We start from the raw sequence: 12,447 nt of genomic DNA on the forward strand, positions 1-12,447 counted from the left end.
GTTTCTCAGAGGCACACTCCTTAGTTGACTGATATCCAATGTTTTTAGAACCATGTTTTATATATTTTTGTCCAGTTGTTTTCAGTTCTTTAAGGTGTGGAGCAAATCCAATCACTGTTACTCTGTTTTGGCTGGAAGCAGAAGGATAGCCAAGAAGTAATTTTTAAAAAAATATCTTAGTTGAAGACAAACATTGAGTTGAAGGTCTAAGGGTCTTATGAAGTAGTTTTAAAAAAGTAATTAAAAGAAGGGCCAGGTGCTGTGGCTCATGCCCGTAATCTCAGCACTTTGGGAGGCTGAGGCAGGCAGATCACTTGAGGCCAGGGGTTCAAGCCCACCCTGGCCAACATAATGAAACCCTGTCTCTACTAAAAATGCAAAAAAGTTAGCCAGGCGTTGTGGTGCATGCCTATAATCCCAGCTACTGAGGAGACTGAGGCAGGAGAGTTACTTGAACCCAGGAGGCAGAAGTTGTAGTGAGCTGAGATTGCGCCACTGCACTCTAGCCTGGGCGACAGAGCAAGACTCCATCTCAAAAATAACAAAGAAAAGTAATTAAGAAAAACCAACACGTCCTGTTGAATTTAGAGTATCAAAAGATGGAAGAAAATTCAAGATGAAAACGCAGATTACCTAGATATAAGAGATTAAAAACTAAGCCAACCTCACACTTTTTCACAATACACACTGCTGGAAGGCTCCTGAAGAATATCTGCCAAGTGTTAAGGGAGAAATGCTGTATCAGAGATCATAGCCATGATGTAGGGAGAAAATACACTAAATAGAATATAGGATAAGATATTAAGGCCCAAGAATAATCACGTAAGGCATTACACATAAATGATGACTGCTATTGAAAGATATGGAATAAACTGAACTATAATGTTGTTTGCAAGAAACATACCTAAAGCAAAATGACCCAGGAAGGCTAAATGTAACAGTGAGAGAGTGGGTAAGTCATAAACTGGAAGGAAATCTGTAGTAATATTACTGTATTGCTGTTAACCGAAGTAGAATTGGAGCAAAAACTGTAAGATGAGAGAAGTTTTATCTTAAAAAAATGGACAGTAGTGACACCATAACGTCGAAATTCATAAAACAAAAGCCATTAAAAATTCAAGGACCCAAAACACCATTGTGTAGGAGACTTTAGTAGACAACTTGGAAATACTGATACCCTAAGAAGGCACGAAATAAGATATTGAGGATCTGAATAGTGTTGTTTAATAATGTTGACTTGATAGTGTATTATACACTGCACCATATTTGGGTTTTACCAAATATGCAGTATATTACCTTTCTAAAATCTGAAAAATTCTGAATTCTGAAAAAGAACTGTCCTAAGGGGTCCTTATAACCCTATGAGGATTATGGACCTTTTATCTCCTTGCCGCTCGTTCTGCAGTAGCCACACACACACACATATATTCTATAAATATTAGTACTTACCTTAAATGTTCCAATATGACATATGGAGAACCAGAGTCAGTATTTGTTGAATATTTGCTGTGTTCTGAACCATAGGCTATGTACTTTGCATATGTTATTTAATTCAGTCCTAACCAACACTTTGAAATGGAATCTAAGGCTCAAAATATTTAAGAATCTTAGTGCCCAACATCGCTCACCTGGTAAGTAGCCAAGTTGGACTATTAGTCTGGATTTGTCTATTATTACACTGCCTCCTATGATTTTGCATACATCTGTAGAATAAATGTTTGTTACTCTCCTGTCTAGTTTTTCCCAAATGGATATGCCTTCGCCACTGGCTCTGATGATGCCACTTGCCGGCTCTTTGACCTTCGTGCAGATCAAGAGTTATTATTATATTCTCATGACAATATCATCTGTGGAATCACTTCCGTAGCCTTCTCAAAAAGTGGGCGTCTCTTGTTGGCTGGTTACGATGACTTTAATTGTAACGTATGGGACACGCTAAAAGGAGATCGTGCAGGTTAGTAAATCAGTCCACATTAGGTTCTCATTTTCAGGAAGCGTGAAGAGGTTCCCGTCAGTTGTATTCTAGGCCTCCATGGACGTCTTGGAGTTGTGGGAAGTGGTAACCCAATGGTTCTCATCATGTTCTTTGTTACCCTTTGTTTCTGGTTATAATCCATAAGCCATATTTACACTTTTGCTTTCTGAAGAATCACACTGAGGTCTGTAATATTTTCTTGTTTCTTAGACTTCAGAGTTAAAGATGGATAGTGAATGTGATTCAGTGTGGTCTTTTAGAAATCACACTTTTCTTATCACCTGACAGGAAACATTGTAACTGCTGGTTTTCTTCCTTCGGAAGCAGATCTTGTATGGGACAGGACATACACCTGTCACTTCCCTTAGCCCCATACCCTGAGTCCTCCTCTGCAGCTTCCACAAGATGACAATACACATTAAGTCATACTGGGGACTGTCATTAATAACAAGTCACACAGAGTAATTTTTAACTCTTTTTAAAAATCAAAATTATACTTAAAGGAATCCAGTTGTCCTATATAGCTTGTTACCAAAACACAACATTGCTTCATTCCCAACCCATGGTTTCTGCTCCCCAAAGTAACCACATTTAGTCATTAACTACTCCTCCTCTCTCTCTCCACCTTTGTTTTGTTTTGTTTGGACAGGATCTCTTTATGTTGCTAAGGCTGGTTTCTTCCTGCCTCAACCTCTGGAGTAGCTGGGATTACAGGCTTGAATCACCTCACCTGGCTTACTTACATATCTCTAAATACCATGCCTGTATTGCTGTTACTTGTTTAAAAAAAACATTAGGTGTTATCTGTTGTTGACCTATTATCATGGATGATAAGGGTTTGGTTTTAAGCTGCTCCCACCATAGCCACATTCTTCCCAACCAATTTTTTCCCATATGATAGATTTTGTTTAGAGCCACATTCACTGTTTACGTAATTCCGACTTTTCAAAAAGTCATTTGCTGCTGAGCCGTGAGACGTGTTATGACTTCTTTTGCCATGGAGCTTTTTTTTGTATTTTCTAGAGTTAATTTTTTGGTTTATTGTCTTAGTTTTGATGTGCTTCTCACTAATGAATCTTCACACTTTCTGCCACTTTTGATATGTCTTGGAGCAGATCCATTTTCATTCATTGTGCTGAATATTTAGTGTGCCTTTTTGATCTGGAAACTGATTGCCTTATAGAATAGGGACACTTGGGGGTCCACTTGGGGGTGGGGGCTTGTTGAATATTATTTCTTCTCCATTATCATCATTTCGTTTTTCTAGATCTCCCATTATGTTGATAATGGGCTTCCTGGACTGATCCTTTGACTTCTTTTTTATGTTTTTAAGAATTTTTTTTTTTTTGAAATGGAGTGTTGCTGTGTTGCCCAGGCTGGAGGGCAATGGTGTGATCTTGGCTCACTGCACCCTCTGCCTCCCAGGTTCCAGCAATTCTCCTGCCTCAGCATCCCAAGTAGACTAGCTGGGATTGCAAGCGCACACCACCATGCCTGGCTAGTTTTTGTATTTTTAGTAGTGACGGGTTTCACCATGTTGGCCAGGCTGGTCTTGAACTCCTGACCTCAGGTGATCTGCCCGCCTCAGCCTCCCAAAGAGCTGGGATTACAGGCATGAGCCACTGTGCCCAGCCTGACTTTTTAATTGTATTTTTTTTAGTTTCCGTCTTTTTTGCTTTATCTTCTGGAAGGAAACCTCACCTCGGGTTTCAACCCTTCTGTTAAGTTTTGGTTTTCATTTTCACTGCCATCTTTTTAACCTAAGAGCTATTTTGTTCTGGGTTTTTCTTTTTTTTCTTTTTTTTTTTTTTTGGTGGCACCCATTATTTTATATTGCGGGATCTGGCCAGCAGCCCGCAATGTAACAGGGCTCTCTCTTTGTTCCCAGGCGGATCGGCAGGTCGAGAAATAATAGGCACACACAAGATAGTGAAAGCCGGGTCTGGGGGATCACCGCCTTCCGGTCCCACGGTGCCAACAATGCACTGGATATGCCAGCATTTTATTATTAAGTTTAGTGAGGGCGGGGGTAGGTTAGTGAGGGATTTAGGGTCATTTGATGATAGTGAGATGGTCACATGGGGATGAAGTAGTTCTTTAACATAACATCTGTATGCAGAAGTACAGTATACAGAGATAATTTACAATATAGTGTGTGCATCAGTAATTTCTAACAGCCTTAAAACAGTCTTTCCATAACCTATGATTAGCAAGATACTAATCAGCAGTAACAGTTACAGGAAAAGCTGGTTACAAACAATCCATAGAAAGAAGACGTGAAGCTAGACACCTGGTTAGACCAGAAATTCCCAGAAGGGAGTATGCCTTAACCCTAAAGAGGCCTAGAAGAACCGTGGCAAGATGAGGGCATTTATAGCCCTATCTTACCCATATGGACAGGTGCTCCCCATGCATCCATTTATAGGCTCTCCACGAGGGTCGCATTCCATTCTCAGAGCTATGAACATCTGCTTTTCTGGGATAGGAATCTTGGTGATATAAAACCTCCCTGACTGCACGTCCATTCATAGGCTCTCTTCTGGGGGAAGCACATCATGTGCTGTTGGCTCATTCTGGCAGTCCACCCTGACATTGTCTTTACACAATCCTGCATGCAATTTTGTATTTACAATAATCAGGAGTATTTCATCTTTTATTCCGTAGCAATAGTTTCAGGGGGTCTCCCCACACTTATTCATAAATGAAGTCTTGTGTTTCTCTGAGCTTATTAGTGAAAAAAAATTTTTTTAAGTTTCTTCTTCAAGCATAGTCTTTTGTGTTGCCAAGTTTTTTTCGTTTTTTTTTTTTCTCTTCATTTTTGGGGTTTCCTGTCCTCATTTTTAGAGTATTTCCTTAAAAGTATTAGTTCTTATTCATACTTAAGAGTGAGGCACTAAAACCATTTGAAGCTCTGGGCACATGGCTGGTGTGCTGACTCTAGGCCTCCCTGAAGGGTGATCTGGCTGGCCGTTAACTGAGGAAGCTCTCCTATGTCTGCCCGTCTGCCTTTCTGCCTTTCTTCCTTTTTTCCATCTTCCACTTTCCTCCATGAAGTGTGTAAACTGGCTGCCAGTTTGGGGGCTGATTTCTAGAGAAAACCTGAGGGGCCACAGCATTTAGCTAGTAAACTTCCTTTATTCCCCATTTCAGCAGTTTTACCAATCTCAGCTGTGTCTGTTTCCTTCCAGTCAGGAGACCCTGTTCTACCCTTTCCACTGAGTGAGTCTAGTCTTATGCCACAGCACAGGATGATCCGTCACCTGACTCTGCAGAGTGGAAGAAGAGGACACCTGGGGGGTCTTACTGATTGATGAACACTTTCCAGTGCAATCTTATTTTTCTCTGCCTTTGCCCCTACCTGTTCCAGAGATACCTGTTTCCACCTAGTAGGGATGCTTTTGGAGAATCTGCAGTGTAATTTTGTTACTTGGCTTACTATATTATTCATTTTGAACTCACTATTTTGGGGTTCATTAACACAGTTACCACCATCCAGCTTACAAAAGTTTGTTGCCATTGCCTGTTCTCATCTCACTGTCTTTGTGGATTTATGTCCTTACCCTTTTAACCCCCCTACGCAGTTGTTGGGGTTCCTGAGGTAACAGAGGCAGTGTAAGTTTTTTCCAGGAATAATTTTCTACAACCTCTTTTAAGAGGCTGCATGGTTTGCAGTTTTACACTTTGCAAGTAGATTCCTGGAAGTATTCTGTTGCTTAAAGCCAATTACTTTGTAAAGATATTTGGTGTTTTGCCTGGATTGAAACAATTCGTATCCATAACAAAATAAAAATGTGCTTGTTGTCCACACTTATATGCTTGAGTTTTAGTTTTGCTTTGCTTACAAGCTGGTTTCAAGTTGGCTCAACTGGAACTTTGAACTTAAAATTGGATCCTGACTTGGGAATTGCTAATTCATTTCCCTCTCCAGTGTGACTTAAAGTATTTACCCACAATGTTCATTTTTTTTTGTTATTTCAACTCATAATGATAAATTTTCCCATTGCCAAACATGGCCATTACTGGAGATACTGTAGAGAATATTTAGAGTTAGACAAGATGAACTTCTTTTCCTGAGATGATTGATTGAAAATGATATGCTGACGAATATAGGGAGATAATGTAAATTCAAACATAGTGTATTTAAAACATTTTTTGAGCATTTGATGTATTCTAATTTTCCTTAATGATCTTATTGTATTTCTTGTTTTCCTCCCAAATATTGGAAATATATCAAGTGAGTTTAATATGTGAAAGAAATGAAAACTAGATGAGTTTCATGGTTTCAGAAAGTTATGACCAATAACATTCCAGAGTTTGGTGATGAGCATAAGAAAGTAAATAAATTATGTTGGTATTCTTGGAAGCAGTGATGTAAGGCAGCTTTATTCTTGTTTTTACTGCTCCTGTGGTGAAGGACTACTTCAGTGAATTTCATTGAAAATCTTGTTTTTGTTGAAAATAGCGTAGCTCAGTAGCAAAATTTGGAATATCATGAACTTATTAAAGATGTGGAATACTTGTCTGCATATGTTTTCCTAGATATAAGTTGAATTATAAAATGATGTTTCAAAAAATAAAACCACAAATTGAGGCACGTCAAAATTCAAATAATCCAAATTTATAAATCCATCCAGCTTACTTCTAACCTGTCTTCTTACTCAGAGAAATTTGTTTTCTTTTAAAGTATTATTATTTTTTAACTGATGAGCTTTCAGACTGGACTGATAGTTCTTAAGTACCCTTTCAAATCTCTGCATATACTTGTTTAATTCTAAAACTCTACAATTGCTAATTTTTTACTGAATTCTTTTTTTTTCAGGTGTCCTTGCTGGTCATGACAACCGTGTGAGCTGCTTAGGTGTAACTGATGATGGCATGGCTGTGGCAACAGGCTCTTGGGACAGTTTTCTTAGAATCTGGAATTAACAGTGTCATACATGTTCTTTGTTCTCCATTGATATATCTGGAGAAATCAATGCTACAGCCTATAGCTGTGAAAAAATTCTACCTTATATTTGCAGGTGAAGATTTTTCTATGAGATTATATACAAAAACAAGCTTTCAGTATACTACCAAAAAAAAGTCGGGGGGGAAAAAAGGCAAAGGCGCCTTCTGAGATCAAAAGGACCAGTGTATTAATTTGAGGGGTTGGGTTAATTTAACCTTAATGAATTGTGTGTACTCAGAGTCTATTTTCTTTGTGTAGAACATAATGTGCACATTATAGCAGGTCGCCATTGTGTTTGCATTTTTTAAGAAGTACATTTTTAACTTTGTATACACAAAAAATGTCACGTTTTTTAGTTTTGTAATGGAAGAACCAGGTACAGAAATAGAAATGATACTGTATGTGTGTATATTTATGTCTGAAGAAAGTCCCCTTGAATCCTGATATCTCTTTGAATCTAAGAGATCCTGATGGCTTCATGTTTAAGAGCATTGACAGGAGGGGCACCTCTGAGGAGAGTCCTTCGTTTCTCATGCATCATTTACCATATACTATTAATCTAAGTGCTCGCTTTCAGTCCTTTGAGGGGACAGATAATCTGAAGGCCAGAGATTAGAGATTTCACTGATATTTTGGACATACATAAGAAACTTCTTTAGAATTTATTAATAAAAAGTAGATAATAGCATATAAATGGTTCTTGACATTTTAAAAGCCTGGTTATGATCGGTTGACACTTTGAGTACCCCCCTAAATAGCTGAACTTTCCTATTCATTTCATATTTGGAACTAAGTTTGTAGTGTATATTCATCTTTCAGAAGTTTGGTAAACATTGGGATTGTCCCTGCATCTGAACATCTTTCCCAGTGCTATCAGTATACATTTAGAGAGGAAATGCAGTGTGACAGTGTTACATTTGGAGAGAAGTGTGAAATCTAACCAATCACTAAGACGTATGTGTTGTAATATGGTGGTTTATTTCACGTTTGCATACTATAAAATCTGAATCGATGTGAAATATCCGTGCCTTTACATTTCTTAAAATGAAACCCTTAAGCTTTTTGTTCTGTTTTGCAATATTTTGTAATATTTCTTCCATTCCTTAGCACAAAATACTGGTTTCTAAGTGGTTTTGCTTCAAAGGATATCTAGATCTAAGTGATTCCACTTAAAGCCAAAATAAAAATTCCTAAAGCAGTTCTTAAAGGAGTTAGAGATAAATAGTTCTTCTGTGGTATAATAATGTGTCTATTACTAGAATGTCCCCCACCACCAAGTTAAAGATACTTTTCCTGTTGGATTTTCTTTTACAAATAAGTTGGAATGATTTATAATAGAAGATTGTTAGTCTTGTGTGATGGTTAAGTCTTGGATTATTCTGATATATAGAGGTGCATTGTTTTGTAACTTAGTTACTTTTCAGATAGGTCTGTGTTAACTTTTGAACATGTGTAACCTTAACCTAAATATTCCCAAATTTTACCTCTGAATTTTTTGTTTATATTGTGAATGTGCTAATATATGCATCAACTGTAAAGACATCAATATCAGTTTTGTTTATTAAAATCAGTTGACAATTAGAAGAATAATAAAATAGATAAAGACAAATTAAGATATAGGACCAAAACAATATTGTAGATGGCAGTTATGAATGTATATTTATATTTTGGTTAAGATTTCTATTAACTTTTTGGTTGGGTGCAGTGGCTCACACCTGTAATCCCAGCACTTTGGGAGGCCAAGGTGGGCAGATCACTTGAGGTCAGGAGTTCACGACCAGCCTAGCCAACATGGTGAAACCCCATCTCTTCTAAAAATACAAAAATTAGCTGGGTGTGGTGGCACATTCCTGTAATTCCACCTACTTGGGAGGCTGAGGCAGGAGAATCGCCTGAACTCCGGAGGCGGAGGTTGCAGTGAGCCGAGATTGTGCCACGGTACTCCAGCCTAGACGACAGAGTGAGACTCCATCTCAAATTAAAAAAAATAAAATAAAAATTTTTAAAAATTATATGAACTTTTGCTATTAATGCTATTAATGTTTATTTGTAGGCTGTTTATATCACTTCATAAAGAACAGCTCTTTGAGAAAAGAATAAAGGAATGTATTCATTTCCGGAAAAAGAGGTTTGGGGAAAGTTTGCCATGTAGGTTAGTCAGAAATTTATTCTGAAGTCCTGTTCAAGAAAGCAATTGTATTATGCATAAAAATAACCTTAAATGTATAAAAGAGAATCTCCTCTACTTAAAAGTTATTATAGTAGTCAGAGGCATACAGACCACAGGAATTATATGGCCTTAACATATTTCAAAATGACATTTATTTTAATGTTCTTAAAGTTTATGAAGAGGAGTTTAAGACAGTTCCCATAATTAAATATTTATTCGGCAACTAAAAACTAACACTTGTGGTTAATTATACACATAAACAAATGGCTACAGAGTAGCCTCACTACAGTTACCTTTCTGGTTACACCTTTGCTTTCTAATATTAGAGGCTCTAGTTGCTAAGTATATTTGTTTACTTGCAGTTTAAGTTGAGCTGATTATTTGTTTGTGTTGTTGTTCCTGAATTCAATGAGTATGTAATTTGTAGAGATGTTGAATATTTTTTATCTTACTTTTTAAGACTGAAAAATCTGGCTGGATTTAGTTTTAAAAAATATGCATCATCAAGAATATTGCAGTTAATGTTCCTTCTTTTTTTTTTTTTTTTTAAAGACAGAATCTCTGTCACCCAGGCTGGCATGTGCAGAGGCACGATCTTGGCTCATTGTAACCTCAACCTCTGCCTCCCGGGTTCAAGTGATTCTTGTGCCCCAGCCTCCCAAGTAGCTGGGACTATAGGCATATGCCACCATGCCCGGCTAATTTTTGAATTTTTAGTAGAGACGGGGTTTCGCCATCTTGGCCAGTCTGATCTCCTACTCCTGGCCTCAAGTGATCCACTGGCCTCAGCCTCCCAAAGTGCTGGGATTACAGACGTGAGTCACCGCGCCCAGCCAGGTTTCCTTCTTTACTTTCTAGGAAACATTTAAACATAATGTGCCTCAGAAGGTTAATTTGTCGACCCTGTAGCATGTCAAGAAGAGTAATTTTTTGAGATCTGGCAAGAATATTTTAGAGATACATATTATTTTCTAAATATGTGATCACCCTGTGGTGTTTAGCATATCATCCCAAAAACCTGCTTAAGAGCAGTTCTTGGCCAGGCACAGTGGCTCATGCCTGTAATCCCAGAACTTTGGGAGACCGAGGCAGGTGGATCACGAGGTCAGGAGTTCAAGACCAGCCTGGCCAAGATGGTGAAACCCCGTCTCTACTAAAAATACAAAAATGAGCCAGGTGTGGTGGCGGGTGCCTGTCAGCTACTCATGAGGCTGAGGCAGAGAATTGCTTGAACCTGGGAGACAGAGTTTGCAGTGAACTGAGAGCACGCCACTGCACTCCAGCCTGGGCGACAGAGCAAGACTCCGTCTCAAAAAAATAAATAAATAAAATAAAAAGCAGTTTTTGCTATCAGCAAGGATATCTCCTCTACTTTAATGGACAGGCCTCATTTTTGGCAGCTATACTGTTTGAGATTTAGACTGAATATCCAGGATTCCTCCCTAGCCCAAGTTTTTACTTGTGATTACACATACCACATTGAATTCCATCTTCAGAGGCAAAGATTTGGGCTTCATATCTCATCAGCAAAAGGGCCTGTTCAGCAATTTCCTTCATTTTAGAATCATGACCTCAGAGATTGCATGATAATAGTAAACTAGTCTCCTGGAAATAATGGATGTAGGTGCTTCTAGAATATGTTACAGAATTTCAAACTTAACCTATTAATAAATGGATCTTGACTTAAGGTGACAAAGTGAAACTTTTATTAGTGCTTAAAAATGCTGTGCCAATATTGTATAACTGAGCTCCTCCAATACTCTTGGTATTTTGGATTTAATAATAATTTAAGACCTTAAGCATTTTCAGTGTGAACATGTTCAGGGAAATATGCTTTGATGTAAATGTCTCAGATCTAAGTTGTAACACAATGAATACTTGTGGCTTATTCTTGGTTTAACTTAGGAAAACTGGTTAAACAATCCCCCATTTGGGCCTGTCGTCATTTTAATAGTGAAGATGTTCTTTCTAAAATCTTCAGGGTCTGAGTCAGGCTGAATTTTTTTTTTTTAATTAAATATTATGTTCAAATTCTTTCCTTTTTGCCATTGTGAAAAAGCAAAATTTTAAATGATTTCTTCTGTTAGAATTTTAAAAAATATCCACAGGTTGGACCATCTTATGGGTTGCACAATGAATTTATATTTTAAATTAGATTAAGTAGAATGTGAAGTACATTTCAGATTTACTAGTTTTCTTTCCATTGTTCATTTTGGGTTGCCTCAGATTCAGTGTATATTTTAAAATATTGGTTACATAATAGGTACTCAGTGAAATGGTTTATAGAATATCTAAGCTAGCACTTTATTTTTAAAAAGTAACTTATTAATCACACATTGATGGTACACCTTGTATTTAGCAAATGTTTGCATGTCGATAAAATCTCCTATGTCTTCTTTAAATCCAGTTACTGATTTTGTAAAATACAGTTGTGATAAAGCAGCATTACGGAGGGGAAAAAAAGCTATGTTCCAACTGGTGTTAAATGTATTCAACAAAATCTTACACCGTACGGTATTTCTTAATTAATAGAACTTCAGTGATATACTTGGTAGATATCTCAAGCCTTTTGTCTTTTACACAATGGTGCTTTATCCTATTGTTTTCTTTTCAAAGAAGCATCTGAACACTTGCATTTCTATTTTCCTATCCAAAGGCATTCACATGTAAGTGTGTTTTTAAAGTTGATTAAAATTATTTTCCTGTTAAAGCATTCTGAAAATGTTTGTCTTTACCTAGAATGATTTGTACACACTTGTGTCAATTGAACATGAATGTCAGTAGTAGTCTAATTATGGGAAGGGTAAACATGTTAGATTAAGCTCTTAAAGCTCTAAACCATATAAACTATGGACTTGTTGTATCATGATTTAACTGTTCTTAGATCTTTCTTACACAGTGATTCATTCCTCTATTTGTACAGTGGCTTTATGAAATGTTGTGAATTGATCCTGTAATCAATAAAGTGCTTTTAAACAGATTTCATTGTATCTATTTTTTTAATGCCACACCTTTTGGTTTTTTTTTTTTTTTTTTTTTTTTTTTTTTTGAGTGTTACTGTTGCTCAGGCTGGAGTGCGGTGGTGTGATCATGGTTTACTGCAACCTCAGCCTCCCGTGCTCAAATGATCATCCCACCTCAGCTTCCCGAGTAGGATTGGACTATGGGTACATGCCACTATGCCCAATTAATTTTTGTATTTTTTGTAGAGACAGGGTCTGTGTTGCCCAGGGTGGTCTTGAACTCTTGGGCTCAAGAGATCTGCCTGCCCCAGCCTCTTAAAGTGCTGGGATTACAGGCATGAATTACCATGCCTAGCCAATTTTTTAATAAAGTTTTTATTGAAACAGGGGT

General features: G+C 37.4%; 1 protein-coding gene across 1 annotated transcript in view; it reads left to right on the top strand.

Annotated features, from left to right (window-relative positions):
- Positions 1–12,073, top strand: part of GNB4 (G protein subunit beta 4) — a 59,395-nt gene extending 47,322 nt beyond the window's left edge. Inside the window, exons 9-10 of the mRNA XM_010373884.2 lie at positions 1,738–1,954; positions 6,795–12,073. Coding sequence (XP_010372186.1) covers positions 1,738–1,954; positions 6,795–6,901 — 324 coding nt within the window. The 3' untranslated portion in view covers positions 6,902–12,073. The remainder of the gene's footprint in view (positions 1–1,737; positions 1,955–6,794) is intronic.
- The last annotated feature ends 374 nt before the right edge of the window (positions 12,074–12,447 follow it).

The sequence above is a fragment of the Rhinopithecus roxellana genome, chromosome 1 (assembly GCF_007565055.1).
Source record: "Rhinopithecus roxellana isolate Shanxi Qingling chromosome 1, ASM756505v1, whole genome shotgun sequence".
NCBI lineage: Eukaryota > Metazoa > Chordata > Mammalia > Primates > Cercopithecidae > Rhinopithecus > Rhinopithecus roxellana.